The sequence below is a fragment of the Saimiri boliviensis genome, chromosome 7 (assembly GCF_048565385.1).
Source record: "Saimiri boliviensis isolate mSaiBol1 chromosome 7, mSaiBol1.pri, whole genome shotgun sequence".
NCBI lineage: Eukaryota > Metazoa > Chordata > Mammalia > Primates > Cebidae > Saimiri > Saimiri boliviensis.
The window spans coordinates 55571533-55587285 of NC_133455.1; the positions used below are offsets into that span (position 1 = coordinate 55571533).

Genomic DNA, 15753 nt, shown 5'->3' on the forward strand with positions numbered 1-15753 from the left:
TGTGGCCCTTGTGCTATTGCCCATGACACCTAAGCAGCACAGGGCATCTGAGACAGTGGCTGTGTCAGGAGAGCAGGGGAGTGGCCAGACAACTTATTTTTGTATGTTGATTATTCATCCTACAAATTTACTGTATTCATTTTTTTTTTTTCTGAGATGGAGTTTTGCTCTTGTTGCCCAGGCTGGAGTGCAATGGCATGACCTTGGCACACTGCAACCTCAGCCTCCTGGGTTCAAGCAATTCTCCTGCCTCAGCCTCTCGAGTAGCTGGGATTATGGGTGTGTGCCACCATGGCTGGCTAATTTTTGTATTTTTAATAGAGACAGAGTTTCACCATGTTGGCAAGGCTGGTCTCAAACATCTGACTGCAGGTGATCCACCCACCTCGGCCTCCCAAAGTGCTTGGATTACAGGCGTTAGCCACCATGCTCAGCCCTGTATTCACTTACTAGTTCTAACATTTCACAATTACTTATTAAACATTTGTTCTGTGTAAATGTTAGAATTACAGAACATTTGTTTAACCACAACATAGTCAGAGAGACTTTTTAAGCTATCACTCATTATTTGACTCAACTAAATAAATAATCATAATACTTTGGATTCTAACCAAGTTTATTAATTATGAGGTTTTCCTCTAAGCCATTTCACAAATTTCTTTGTTTCGTTAGATTGTAGACTAAATAAATACTGACTACTTAGAGCTGGAATGAGGCACAGGGTTTGCTATTTTGACAAGAGAAAGCAATCACACCTAACAGTACAATCCTGTTTTAAGTGAAGTGAGGACAGTTTTTTTGCACTCATGGTTTTTAGTGATGTAGATAAAAACGAGACTGGAGAATTAAAGGGAATATGTTGAATTTAGCATATGTGATAGTCATCTTTCAAGAGGGCCCCCAGTGATTCCTGTCTCCTGGTATGCACGCCTTTGCACCCTCCCACCCTGAGTAGAGCCGACCTGTGGAACCAATGAGATATTGCAGGAAAATCGTGTGTGACTTGGGCCCAGAGCATAAAAAGCAGCCCGGCTTCTGCCTTGTTCTCTCTTGGATCCCTAGCTGTTGAGGAAGCCAGCTGCCATATCATGAAGACATTCAAGCAGCCCTATGGAGAGGTCTGCCTGGCAAGGAACTGAGACCTCCTGCCAAGAACCAACACTACTTGTCAGGCATGAAAGCGAGCTGCCTTAAAAGCTGATCCTCCAGCTCCAGTCAAGCCTTCAGATGGCTGCAACCGCAGCTGACCTCTCAACTACAAGTTCATTAGAGACTCTGAGCCAGGACCACCCACTTAAACAGCACCTGGTCTCCTGTGTGAAAATAAGTATTTTTCTGAGACGCTAAATTTTGAAATAATTTGTTAGGCAACAATATAGTATGGTGTGTAAAACGTGAAACCTCCAAAATCATATACAAAGTTCTATGTGTACAAGAATCCAGCAAGATAAAAAGGTTTAACCTGATTTAGTAGAACTGGTTTATTTCTAAACTTTGCTTCCTTAAAAGGAATGTGTGACCTACTCTGTTGATATTTTTGTTGGGGGAAGAGGAGGAGGTGTGTGCAAATTTCTCCTTCTCCAGGAGATTTGAAGACAGTGATTCCCATTTGTGAAGAGAATCAGTGCTAATAACCTAGGGTCAGCCTTCAAGGGCCATCAATATCCTTATGAAACAGAAGAGAATGGGGCTATGTGTTAAGAAATAATGAGTATTTGAAGCAACAGTGTATATATTTTAAAGTAGGAAGAGAGCAGGAATATGGATGGCTGGATGTGAACTTGTCTGAGAATGCATCCTGCTTCCAGGAGATGGGGATGCACACAGAGAAGAAAAGAAGATTCACCCGCAAGCGCCTCATGAACCAGAGACTTCTCAACACCCAGAGCCTTGCTTTATTCCGTGAGAGCAAATTTCTCTTTTGCACCAACACTCTGTCATTTCACTACTTAGGAAGTCAAGGGATGGTCACGGCAGCAGTCCCACTAGGTTTCGCACCCTCTGCAACGTTCTAGGGCACCTGTAAGCCCAAAGGGACCCACGAGCACCCACAAGTAGGGAGGTCTGATAATACCAGAAAGGCTTGACTGAGCAAGTTTAAGACCCTCTCCTACTCCCAACTGAGAGAGTAATCAGTGAAAGCCCTTCTTATATGGGCATGCACATTTTTTCGAGGGAGAAAGCTTTCATTAGAGTTTCAAAGGCATATATGATCCAAAAAAGGTTGCTCAAATCTAGAATAAATCCATATAAATCCACCTTTTTATTTACACACTCTTACTCTGTTGCACATGTCGGAGTGCAGTGGTGCAACCTTGGCTCACTGCAACTTCTACCTCCTGGGTTCTAACTATTCCTGTGCCTCAGCCTCCCAAGTTGCTGGGATTAAAGGTGTGCGCTGCCATGCCTGGCTAAGTTTTTTTGTATTTTTAGTAGAAATGGATTTTCACCATGTTGGCCAGGCTGGTCTCACACTCCTGGCTAGCCGTGTGCTTCATGAACATTATTTTACTTAATCTTCATAGGAAGCCTAAGAGGTAGATTCTTTTATCTTTCTTTTACAGGTGAGTTAACCCTTTACAGGGAGTTCACATAATGACAACATGGGATCTCTAATATATGGGTAGTCTGTAGACATCTACACATTAGGTGGTTTGCAAACAGCTAATGATGCATCAACAATTACTGAAATCAAACATGTAGACAACAGCTAATAGGCCATGAATTTGATATATGCTAGTTGATTACGTGTCATGACTGGACAGAAAGACATACTTTTGTTGCTTTGAGATTAGCCCTCTGATCCAATGTCAAATACACTATTTACTAACTTTTTTATGACAATTCAACAGTGTCAGGAAACTATTTTTATAATTGGCTATAATTAATGCATAGCTGTAAGAAAAAGTAAATGATTTTTATTAAAAATAAAGCTTTTAGATTGCTATGATCAGGCAATTAAAGCAGTTGAGAGAAGCTTTATGCGATAGCCTTGTGTATAAATTAGGGGGAAATGGAAAAAGTCAAAACGTGCTCTCAACGACCTCCCACATCTTTTCCACACCTCTCCTTATTCTCTGCTTGCCCCTGCTATGCCAACATATACTTGAAGTCATTTATGTTTCTCTGAATGGCCCCTGGACTACAGGACTGATGTCCACACATCACTCACCCAAATCCATATTGGGAACAAATTGGGTGTTCTTTGCATTTTTGTCTTTACAAGAAAAAAGCCTATTGATTTGGCTGTTATGAATAAGTAGGAACTGTACCCACCTACCTGATGTTTACTTTCCTCCCACCCCGGATTCTAGGCCAGGATACTTTTATGGTTCAGAGATGCTTACCTTAGGAATGAAAAGGGCGACACTTATGGTGTTGAGTGCCTTGACTCGGCTATGCTGGACCCCTGCCAAAGCTGCTGTTGAGGAATATATTAAGAGTAAACTTTTGACCAGGCACGGTGGCTCATGCCTGTAATCCCAGCACTTTAGGAAACCGAGGTGGGTGGATCACAAGGTCAGAAGTTCGAGACCAGCCTGGCCAACATGGTGAAACCCTCTACTAAAAATACAAAAATTAGCTGTGCCTGGTGGCACGTGCCTATAGTCTTAGCTACTCAGAAAGCTGAAGCCAGAAAAGCGGTTGAACCCAGAAGACAGAGGTTGCAGTGAGCTAAAATCATGCCACTCCACTCCAGTCTGGGCAACAGAGGGAGATTCCGTCTCAATAAATAAATAAATAAATACATAGGCTGGGCTCTGTGGCTCACACCTGTAATCCTAGAACTTTGGGAGGCCAAGGTGGGCGGATCACAAGATCAGGAGTTTGAGACCAGCCTGGCCAACATAGTAAAACCTCATCTCTACTAAAAATACAAAAAATTACAGCTATCTAGGAGGCTGAGGCAGAAGAATCACTTGAACCCAGGAGGCGGAGGTTGCAGTGAGCCGAGGTTGTGCCACTCCACTCCAGCCTGGGTGAAAGAGCAAGACCATGTCTCTAAATAAATAAATAAATAAATAAGAGTAAACTTTTAAAAATCAGGACCTCATTAGTACAGTATAGATGTACAGTAACTGTTGTAGGCCTAGACTTTTATCGGACCACTTCCAGAAACTTCCCCAGCCGGTTCTCCCTGACCCTTTCCCCAAGTTTCTGATGTGTCATTATAGGGATGTATTCTGACTGGTTTATGTCCTAAGGTTATTTCATCAGGAACCAGGGGCTCCACTCATTGGCTTATTTACACCTTGGACTCAAACTTAACTTTGGAATTCTAACTGTAGTTGGCTCAACTGATTTATGTTATGTAGGAGATAGTTTAGAAAGTCAGTATTTTTCTATCCTGATTTCTCAGGCTAGACACACTACCTGCGTGTGCTGTCATTGTAAATTCTACAACCTAAGGAAAGTTACATAAGTTCTCTGTGCTTGCATAGTTGCCATGCTATTTATTTTCGTCTTGCTGATGCTTAGATAGGTCTGAGAGCCATTTCATTTGTTGTGATATTGTGTGGGGGACTTTTTAAGTTTCTTCCCTTCATATCTGAGCCCATTTTCGTTTCCATTCTTAGTTTCTGTTTGAGGGCAAAGTATTTCATCTTTTGTTTACTTTTCTGTTCCTCAAGAAAAAGGGTGTGGAAGAGATAAGCATGGCTGAGAGAAGCAAGACACAGGCTGTCTTAGAAAACCTGGATCCTGCTCTCTTTGCTGAGTTGTTGTTCCCTCCATCTAGATGAGAATTATATCTCATTCCCATTGAGGAATATCCCCAGACATTAGTTTCCACATTTAGTGAGTAACTCCAAAGCCTTCACTTTCATGAGAGTCAGCCCCATAGTTCACTTTTCCCATCTTGCTTGCCTTTCTCTCAGCCATTTCTAGCAATGTACAGCGAGAAAATGGAACATGGAAGGAGACCCACTGAGTTTGCTTCTCTACGAGTTTGGGGATATTCATGTGAATCTCAGATTTTGGTATATTTATCAGTAGAGCTTGAAGTAGGTAAACGGATGAGAGGGCAGAGTCAGGATATAACCCATTCATTCTTGTCAGCTCTGTTTCATAGTATGTCTTTGTGTGCCTGTCTTTTATGTTTCATTTTTTAACTTAAGGGTATGCCCCTTTCATTTGTTGATTTTTGAATTGGTACATTTTCTTGATTTTGTTTTGAACAGATATTAAGATAGAAAATGTCTGTGATGTAGTTAGCCCTTTGGACGTCTCAGAAATCCCCCAAACATGCGAGTTTTCCTCCACAACTTCTTAGCTTCTGATATGCCGATAGAATCAGGTGCTCTAGAGAATATTTCCAAGTCATTGAACTTGAGAGTCCCCTTAACTCATCTGCCCCTCATTGTTGAGGTATATTCTTTCTATAACTGGTTACTTAATTCATTGCATGATTTTTCCTAATTTTAGTCTCTGAAATTGATCTTAAATTCAACTTTTGATATACTTGCTGTTAGATTGGTTCATCATGGAAGGCACTGGGGACTTACAGATTTCCAGACATTACATAGACACAAATTTGCATTAATATTGGATTGTTCAGGGATTCCCTAAGCATGGTCCATGGACCCCACATGAAAAATCCCTGCTTATGATACATTATAGCTTTAGTTCTTGACTACTGTACTTTACCTATAAAGAAATTTGGGAAGTCATCTGGTTTATCCTACTGTCTTCAGACAAAATAATTCTCAGCAAATGTGGTGTAGAAGAAAGGCTGTTTTAAGAAACCAAACACTGGTTCTGGTTTTACAGTTGATTAACTGTATGATCTTTGCCACTTTAATTTTTCAACCTCAGTTGTCACCTGTAAAATGAAGGTTTTGTAGTAAGTGCTCTCTCAAGTTTCTTTTTGTTTTGAGAGACAGTCTCGCTCTTTCACTCAGTCTGGCGTGCAATGGCACTATATCAGCTCACTGCAACCTCTGCCTCCCAGGTTCAAGCCATTCTCCTGTCTCAGCCTCCCTAATAGCTGGTATTACAGACGCCCACCACCATGCCCGGCTATTTTTTGTATTTTTAGTAGAGATGGGGTTTCACTATGTTGGCCAGGCTGGTCTCAAACACCTGACCTCAGGTGATCCACCCGCCTCAGCCTCCCAAAGTGCTGGGATTACAGGCATGAGCGACTGCACCCAGCCCAAAGTTTCTCTCATCTATATAATTCTAATAAAAACATTATCATCCTAGATGGTTAATAGTTTCCTTTTAAACTGTCATAATGAAAAGTCCACAGTCTCTGCAATTAATCTCTGCTTTGTTTCGTGACTGTTTTTATGATCTGAAATTTCTTCCTGATTTTTATCCTAAATCCGTCACACTATAGATCTTCCTTTATTTTTCTCAGTTCTCTTAACAGTCTATTTCTCTTCCTTACCTAAATCATTCCCAGACAGGTGAAGTCTTATTAGTGAAACCTTAGAAAGCACTTCCATCAGTAAAAATCCCTTTTCCAACTAGTAAATCATTAATGCCCATGGTAAATGAGACAAGGCATGGAACTAACACCCAAAAACCGTTCATCAGAAATTCTGTCTCTCAGAGAGATAGGAGGACCTAAACTGTTGTAGTTGCAGTGTCTGGTATTCCTTGCTTTTCTACTGTAAGTTTCACCCTTCTAAGCTTCACTCAGAGAGAAGATGGCATGGCTAAAGATCTTTCACTAAGAAAATAAAATAAAAGTGAAATTGTCTGAATTTAGGGCCTTATTCCATTTTAGATCATCAGCAATGAGTTGTCAGATTGTCATATTCACACAGAATCCTATTCAAAATACCTACCTATCTAGAAAGCCAACATCTTTTTCATTTCTTTATTTTTGAAATTACTTTTTTAATTCCAGAAGTAATAACTGCATATACATTAACGTTTTTTAAAAATATAAGGTAAGACAGATAATTAAAATAAAACTACATTTTTCTTCCCCACTCATTCCAACACTTCCAAAAATTTATCATGATTAATGGTAGTTTTTCCAAAATCTTTAGATATATGCATATATATCCATAAAACATGACATGTTAACTGTGCAAAAACTGTTCCACACCTTGCTTTTTCATTTAAGAATTTGTCTCAGATAGATTTCTTGTTTTGTGTGTGTGTGACAGAGTCTTGCTCTGTCACGTAGGCTGGAGTACAGTGACACAATCATGGCTCACTGCAGCCTTGACCTCCCTGGTTCAAGTGATTCTCCTGCCTCAGCCTCCTGAGTAGCTGACTACAGGCATGAACCACCTTGCCCGGCTAATTTTTGTGTTTTTACTATAGACGGGTTTTCACCATGTTGGCCAGGTTGATCTCAAATTCCTGGCCTCAAGTGATACATTCACCTCAGCCTCCCAAAGTGCTGGGATTACAGACAAGCGCCACCACTCCTGGTCATCTTAGATATCTTTCCATGGTAGCACTTATAGTTCTATTTTATTCTATTTAATGGCTTACATAGTATTCTCCTGTGTCCTTTTATCTCAGTCAGAATATTTTGGGCTTTAAGTAACAGTTAAATAAAGTGGCCTCCATGATAAAGGCCTTTATTATTTCTCACAACAAGAAGTTTCGAGTCAGGTTAATCCAACAATTTCATAATATCATAAAGATCCAAGTATGCTGCAGGCTAATTCAACAGCTCAGTAATGTCATGGAGATTCCGTCGGATTCCTTCCTCTGTTCTCAGCTTAAGGTGAGAAACCACATGTCCTCAATGTGGCTGTAGCAGCTCTGGGCATTATGCATCACACAGCCACATCCACAGGCAACAAAAGGACTGTTCCTTCTCATGGGCCTCTATTTTGAACTAAGGAACATTTGCAGATCACATTTGTCAGGACTTAATTATATGTCCATGCTAAAACCAATCTTTGGCAAAGGAAATGAGATCACCCTGATTACCTTCTATGAGGGGCTGGGAAATGATGGCTTATGGGTAAAATCTGACCCATTGCCTGTTTTTGTACGGCCTGTGAACTGTGAGTTCTACATTCTTAAAGGGTGATAAAAAATAAAAAGAAGACTATTTTGTGATGTAAGGAAATTAGATGAAATTTGCCGGGTGCAGTGGCTCATGCCTATAATCCCAGCACTTTGGGAGGCTGAGGTGGGCAGATCACCTGAGGTTGGGAGTTCTAGACAAGCCTGACCAACATGGAGAAACCCTGTCTTTACTAAAACTACAAAATTAGCTGGGTATGGTGGCACATGCCTGTAATCCCAGCTACTCAGGAGGTTTAGGCAGAAGAATCACTTGAACCTGGGAGGTGGAGGTTGTGGTGAGCCAAGATGGTGCAATTGCACTCTAGTTTGGGCAAAAAGAGCAAAACTCTGTCTCAAAAAAAAAAAAAAAAAAAGGAAAGAAAATTACATGAAATTCAAAGTTCAGTGTCTATAAAGAAAGTTTAGATATTCTTAAAGAATGTTTTTACACTACAACAGCAAAATTCAGTAGTTAGAACAGACACCATATGGCTCACAAAGCCTAAGATATTTACTATCTGGTCCTTTACAGGGAAAGTTTGCCAATGTCTGGCTTAGACCATCACCTGAAGCCAAGGAGCCTCTCCCTTGAACACAAGAGTGTATAGTCATTAAGCACAAACAAAATTGGGGCTTTCCCTAGCAAGGTTCGAAAGGGGGAGAAGAAATGGATCTGGATAGGTAGTCAACAATGTTTGTTTTTGTTACCACACATTTTCTCAAATTTCAATCAGCTCTCTGAGAACAGATCCATCTTTAAATAAATGTTCCTAGATAACAGTGAGTTACACATCAATGTTGGAAAGTGGACTCGTTTTCACATTGCTTCAGGTTAGGCAGAAGGTTTCGTAAAGGAACTAATGTAATTATTTCCTTCTTGTTTACAAAAAGAAGTCCCAGTTGGCATGCCACATAAAATCTTCTGTATCTCATTCCTGTTTACATTTCCAACATTCCCTGCCACTGCAAGCTCATCACTCTGTTGCTCTTTCCATTGTGAAACGCTTGAAAGTCTCTGAATTTACAAAGACTTTTCCTGCTACATGGACTTTGTCCAGGCTATTATTTCTACCTGTCACACTTTTCCTTCTTGTCCACCTGGACAATTTCTTAGGTGAACGTTTATGACCTAACTCAAATGTTACTTTCTTTGAAAAACCTTATAGGAACACATTTGGGGCTCTACCTTTGTTGTCTTGGTCTGAGTTGCCTAAAAAGAATCTGAGACAAGAGTTTTCTCTCATTCATTTATTTCCCTCATTCATTAATAACAGGAAGCAAGAATTGCGGGTAGGAGACCAGGAGTAAAACACGACAAGAAAACCAATACAAAGGTGCATTATTGAGCTGGTTATCTTTTTAGGCAGTGGGGACTTGGACCTGCTGAAGAGCTTCTGAGGAACCAGAATTCAGAATTGATTCCTGAGACACAGAAGAGGGAATAATCTTATCCCCTACTGATACGTAGTTGCACCAGGGAGTGTTCACTCCCTCATACTCCCGTGTTTGCACAGCAGAGAAGCCTCAGGGTAGAAAGCAAAAGATACCTACTGCAGCTATCAGATGTCATCCTGGCTCAACTGGTAGCTATGGGTATGAAATGGGCAAAAGATGTCTGATATACCCCATAGTGTGTATTGCTCAGATCTGCTAGGAATGTTCATCATATGTAGTCTATCACAGAGCCTTCAAGGTGGTAACTGACAGCAATCCCTATGGAAAATATTATACAAGAGTGTTAGAGGAACAAGCAACAGTTCCTGATGTTGTAATCTTTTTCATAATTGGTATTCATCTTCTCTCTCTTCAACCACTTTTTGACCTTGGTTGTTTGCCTAGTGGATATTCCAGCTCATCATCCTGGAGAGGCTAGTACCCTTAGTTGCTTTGACCTTATTGGGTAAGGGCTGTTGCATTTTCTCATTTATGATTGTCACTGGGTGTGAACGCATGTTGATACTCACTGATTATCATGCGCAGTTGGCATGATGTCATTGGTATAGCACAATATTCTGCAGAATGTCAAGTTAATTAGTGACCTATGGATGATGTATATTGTGATGGAGAGCAAGAAAGTTAACAGTCCCGCAGCAAGCAGTGAGTGTGTGCTGCTCTTCTTCCCACATGAAAGATCAGTTCTTTTGCTCCTTTTTATCAATAGGGATTGAGACGAACCTACTCCTTAGAGCAATAACCATGTATCAGGCACCAAAGACTGTTGTTATGGTCTAGTAAATATACAACCCCTCACATAGAACCTATGATTGGGGCTATTTTTAGGTAAAGTTTACAATAGTCCACCATTATTTCCTATGATGGATCTAGTTTTTGCACTGGCCAAACAGACTAAATAGGCAAATTTAGCCAACATGTCCACATCCATTGAGTCTTTGAAGGTGACACTAATCTTTATATTTCTTCTCAGGAAGTTGTATTCCTTCTAATTCACTATCTTAACCAGTGAGAGTGTGCAGTTTCGGGGACCTCCCCTGGTTGTTCCTAACATAATAACTCTTACTACACACCAGGAAACCAAGGTGAGGGTTCTTCAAGTTGCTAAATTTAACCATTCCAGTTATTCACTTGAGAAACTAGGGATATAAGTAGAGAGTGGGTCTGTGACTCTGTTAGACCATAGTGAGGTGAACCTGGGCCATCTGTTCTCTGTGAACTCCCACTCGACCTGGACCCGTGTTTCTAGCTTCCTGGTATTAACCTCAGCTCAGAACCTATATGCAACTAACCTCGAAATGTTTAAATGGTTCCCTTTATTTTTCTCTTCCTTCCTTTTGCTCTTTTTTTTTTCTTTTGAGACAGGGTCTCGCTGCCTCCCAGGCTGGAGTGCAGTGGCACAATCACGGCTAACCCACCGCAAGCTCTACCTACCCAACTCAATCAATCCTCCCCACTAGCCCCCCGAGTGGCTGGGGCTACAGGCATATGCCACCACACCACCTAACTTTTGTATTTATTGTAAAGATGTGTTTTTGCCATGTTGCCCAGGCTGGTCTCCCACTCCTGGGTTTAAGCAGTCACCCTGCCTCAGTTTCCCAAAGTTCTGGTATTACAGGCCACCATGCCCAGCTCCCCCACCTTATTTTTTTCAATGTTCCGTGATGTGGTTTGGCTCTGTGTCCCCACTCAAATCTCATCTTGAATTGTAATCTAAATTGTAATCCCCAGGTTTCAAGGGAGGGAGCAGGTGGGAGGTAATTGTCTCATAGGGGTGGTTTCCCCAATGCTGTTCTCATGGTAGTGAATGAATTCTCATGAGATCTGATGGTTTTATAAATGGTAGTTTTCCTGCATTCTCTCTCTCCCTCCTGCTGCCTTGTGAAGAAAGTGCTTGTTTCCCCGTCACCTTCCTGAGGCCTCCCCAGCCATGAGGAACTGCAAGTCAATTAAACCTCTTTCCCTTATAAATTACCCAGTCTCTGGTATTTCTTTATAGCAGTGTGACAATAGACTAATACATACAGTTTCTCCATAAATGGATTGTCTTAATCTGTTTGTGTTGCTGTAAAGTAAACCTGAGGGCTGGGTAATTTATAAAGCAAAGAGATTTATTTGGCTCACGATTCTACAGGCTGTACAAGAAACATGGTACCAGCACCTTCATATGGTGAGGGTCTCAGGTTGCTTCCAGTCATGGTGGGAAGGGAAGCCTGCATATTCTGAGATCGCGTGGAGAGAGAGAAAGCAAGGGAAGAGGAAGAGGTGCCAGGCTCTATTTAACAACCAGCTCTAGCAAGAATGAATGGAGTGGGAACTCACTCATCCCTGAGGCAGGGCTATAATATATTCATGAAAGATCCACCCCCATGATCCAAATACCTCCCAAATAGGCCCTATCTCCAACACTGGTGATCACATTTTGACAGGAGATTTGGAGGGGACAAATATGCAAACCATAGCATGGATGTGTGTCCTTCTGTGGAATGAATAGGAAAATATGTAATGAGTATACTTTTGCTATTATTGCAGGGCGTTTACTCAGCTTTTCCTTCAGGTGATGAGCTCTGGTTCTGAGAAGTCACTTAGGTCTGTAAACTGGCTGAGGGGTTGCAATTTTCCATTGAGACAGCTGGCATCAGCCCTCTGCTCACCAGCTGTCGATGTTTTCTTTTTATGCATATAAGTCAAGTAATGTGCTAGTGTAGGCTCATTTAACTTGCCCCAAGAAACACTATAGTCTTATTAGTCACTATTACAGAGCGCGATGGGTGAAGGCATTCTGGTTACTACTCTGGCCTTGCAGTCCATTATTGTAATTATGTACTCTTTTCTTCTGTCAGTCAAGCACTCCCATCTGGCCTTTGCTATTTTGGATTCTTATCAACCCAATTGATACTAGGGAGTCCAATTCCATAGTAGCATCTCTTATTGTCAACTACAGTGGATAGCCACCACTGAACTTTTCAAAGGTGCCAATGGCACCCTCACCAGTGTATTTCTTACATCCCTGGAGATGGGTATGTCCTCTGAACACTTAGAAGGAATATTTGGTCAGATGGTGGGTTCTCAGGTCATATATTATCAATTTAACATTCTAACATCCTGGAACCTTCTGGCACCTTTCTCAAGGCAGTCAAGGCACCTCCAGAATCTCTCCCTCATTTGCTATAGGCCCTCATCCTGTCCAGGCTCCGGAGAACCATCCCGGCAGTATATTAGGTCCAGCTCCATGTGTCTTTGCCATATCATGAAACTCCAGCTGTTTTCCATAGTCAGTAAGTTCTCTCCTGTCCACCTTTATATTCTCCCCTCCCTGGCCTACCACTTTCAAGATCTTCTCCCATGCCTGTATCCCCTTTTCCTTCAGGTAAATATTAGCCAGGTTTACCATTCTTTGTTTATGTATACGCTATTCCTCATCTGAAGTATTTGCAGGGTCTCCACACAAGTGGAGGCTGTTCTGCTCCAGCAAAGCAGAGAAAGCTACTTGTTCCAACACAGAGTTCAGAAGAATCTGGGAATGGAAATTTCTCAGGCTTGTCCACCTAAATCCTACCACTACAGGTCTCAGGGTTCCATTCTTTCCCTACCAGGGCCCTGCCTTTAGCATAGAAGACTCGTCAAGGGAGTGCATTTCCTTCGTAGCTATGATACCTTAAAGGTCAGTCCTAGGTCTCATTATCAGCACAGTTTACTCTAGGGATACAGCAGACAAGCATCTCTTCAAATACTACCTAAGAGGCTTTCTGTTTTTCACCTGTTTTGAAAGTTGGTAACTTGAACCTGTTGCTTAAAAAAGGGTGGTGGGAGAGGGTCTTAATGAGCCCTTAACAAAAGTGAGCCAATCCACATGTCTTGTGATTACCATTGCCTTTAAACTGTTCAAAGGCCATTCCTATTCCATAAGCAAATGCTTGACTTTCCACCTATACCTTATCCCAATCATCCACCAGTGAAAGTCTTGGTGATGCTGATTCAGGCAAGGGATTGACACCGCACACTATTTCCACCAGCATTGGAGGAGTCTAACTGGTGAGTAATTCAGTTCCAGAATTCCTTCCTGGGCAAAAGAGGTCTGCTTTCTAGGTCTACTCCTTAAATCAAATGTCTTAGGTTCCCCCAAAGGGCAGAGTCTGAGACAAGGGCTTGCATACAATGGGGTTACTTTGGAAAGTGATTCCAGGGGATAGGAGTGGGGACCTGGGTAAAATGGTAAATGGAAGGGAAGAAAGCAAATCCAAATATTGTGCTATTGAGCTGGTCACCACTATGGGAAACTGGAGTGTGGTCCTGTTGGGGGCCCTTTGAAAAACTGCATAAAGTGAGCCTCAGAATTGTCAGAATTGTCTGACACAGGAGAGATGGTTGATTCGTAAGTTCTACCCTTCAGTGGTAGAACTGAAGATTGCCCCAGGGAATGTTCACTCCTTCACTCTTCCAGTCTGTGCATGTGCCAAAATAGTTGGATGAGTTTCTACAGACATTCCACGTGGTTGTTGCAGGGAAGCCTCACCACTAAAAGGAAGGGATGCTCCGTGCACTTGAGGCAAGATGATGTCAGAGCATAGCTGGCTACAGTAGCAATGTGTGGAGCAAAAAAAGTGAGCCAAGAGAATGTGAGGAAGGAATAAGAGATGCTTGACAAACATATACACCTCTCTTATTGTACTAGTCAGACTACATCACAGGTATTGCTCTGTGAGACTGTCACTAATCCTAGATGCCGAGTACCTTTTAAAAAGGGACATGGAATAAATTGGCATTATGTTCCTCCTGAAATGATGCATTGAGAAGAAGACAATGTCACTTCTTTGGTATTCCTGCCAAAAGGCATATCTTAAATGTAATCATGAGGAGACATCTGATAAAGCCAAATTGAGGGATGTTGCACAAAATTTATAGTCTGTACTCTTTAAAAATGTCAATATCATGAAGGATCAACTGGGGAATTGTTCCAAGTGAAAATAAAAGTTAAATACACCATCTAATCCAGACTATGTTTTGCTATAATAGACATTATTTTGGGACCACTGGCAAAGGATTTGAATATAATCTGTAAATTAGGCAATACGTTTGCATTAATGTTAATTACCTGATTTTGATCATTAGTCAATGGTTATGTAAAAGAATGTGTTTGGTTTTAGGAAATATATGATGAGGTATTTAAAAATAATGGAGCATTATGTCTGAAATGATCAAAGAGAAAATGATAGTAAAATGTTAATGTTTAAGGAATCTGAGAATGCAAAGGACCTGTTGCAATTTTTTGTATGATTGCAGGAACAAAGGTCTGTGATCCGACTGATCAAAATAGATGCCTCTTTAACAACTAAGATAGACCCTAAGGTTAAGGAAACAAAAGTTACTTACAGATGGAGGGTTCAGATGTTGGCTGGCATGGCAACTTCCTAAATTCCTATGGCTACAAAAAAAAAATCTACACTCTTGTTAAACTCCCTAACCAGGCAAATTATCAGACCCCTCCTAACTCTGATTTGCCGCCCCAGACCACTACAACTCTGAATGGACAGAGAATCTGCCTTACAAACATTCTTTCCTAATAAGCAACTACAGACCTTAAGCCAGCTTTAGCCAGTTTATAGAGACTGCGTACAAACTGTCTTTGTGTTCCATAGTTCATCTTTTTTATTTTTTTGCAGTTTTTACAGTTTTATTTAAACACAAAATGTGCACATGAGCGGTCTACTCATTTTCTTTGCTGTGCAGCCTGGCATTGGGGTTGGTGACTCTGATGGCCAGCTGGGCAGCTCTTTCCACGATGGCTTTGTGGTTCTTGGGGGAAACATTGTGAGCAATCTCAGCACAGTAAGATTTGTTGCACATCAGTAGCACTTCCAGCTCCTTCACGTTGTGGACCAGGAACTTCCGGAATCCACTGGGCAGCATGTGCTTTGTTTTTTTTTTGTTGCTCCCGTAACCAATGTTGGGCATCAAGATCTGGCCCTGGAACCTTCTACAAACCCTGTTGTCAGTACCTCTGGGTTTCCACCTGTTACGCTTAATTTTGACATAACAGTCTGACTGGTGCCACATGAACTTCTTGATTCTCTTTTTGATGATCTTGGGCTTCACAGGGGGTCTGAGGGTGGCCATGATGCAGAAGAGGAGACGGCTGCCACCTCCATAGGCAGCGCTGAGGAAAAAAGCTAGTTCACCTTTTGATGTAAAGATCCAGTTCCACCTAATTCTAATGCTAAAACCCCTCCCCAAAGTGAACATGAGATGTATGTTGCATGCATGTTTGTCCTTTGTACATGTGCTCAACTTCCCTCATAAATATATATAGCTTTTCCC

At 41.5% G+C, this 15753-nt stretch overlaps 1 protein-coding gene across 1 annotated transcript; it reads right to left on the reverse strand.

Annotated features, from left to right (window-relative positions):
• Nucleotides 1-15141: 15141 nt before the first annotated feature.
• Nucleotides 15142-15552, reverse strand: LOC101030937 (large ribosomal subunit protein eL32-like). The gene has a single exon (XM_039472374.1). It carries the CDS (start codon nt 15550-15552, stop codon nt 15142-15144), a length of 411 nt encoding a protein of 136 aa, XP_039328308.1.
• Nucleotides 15553-15753: the final 201 nt, after the last annotated feature.

What these genes read in the sequence shown, in the direction of transcription:
- LOC101030937 (XM_039472374.1), bottom strand. Translation starts at nt 15,552, where the DNA reads ATGGCCACCCTCAGACCCCCTGTGAAGCCCAAGATCATCAAAAAGAGA.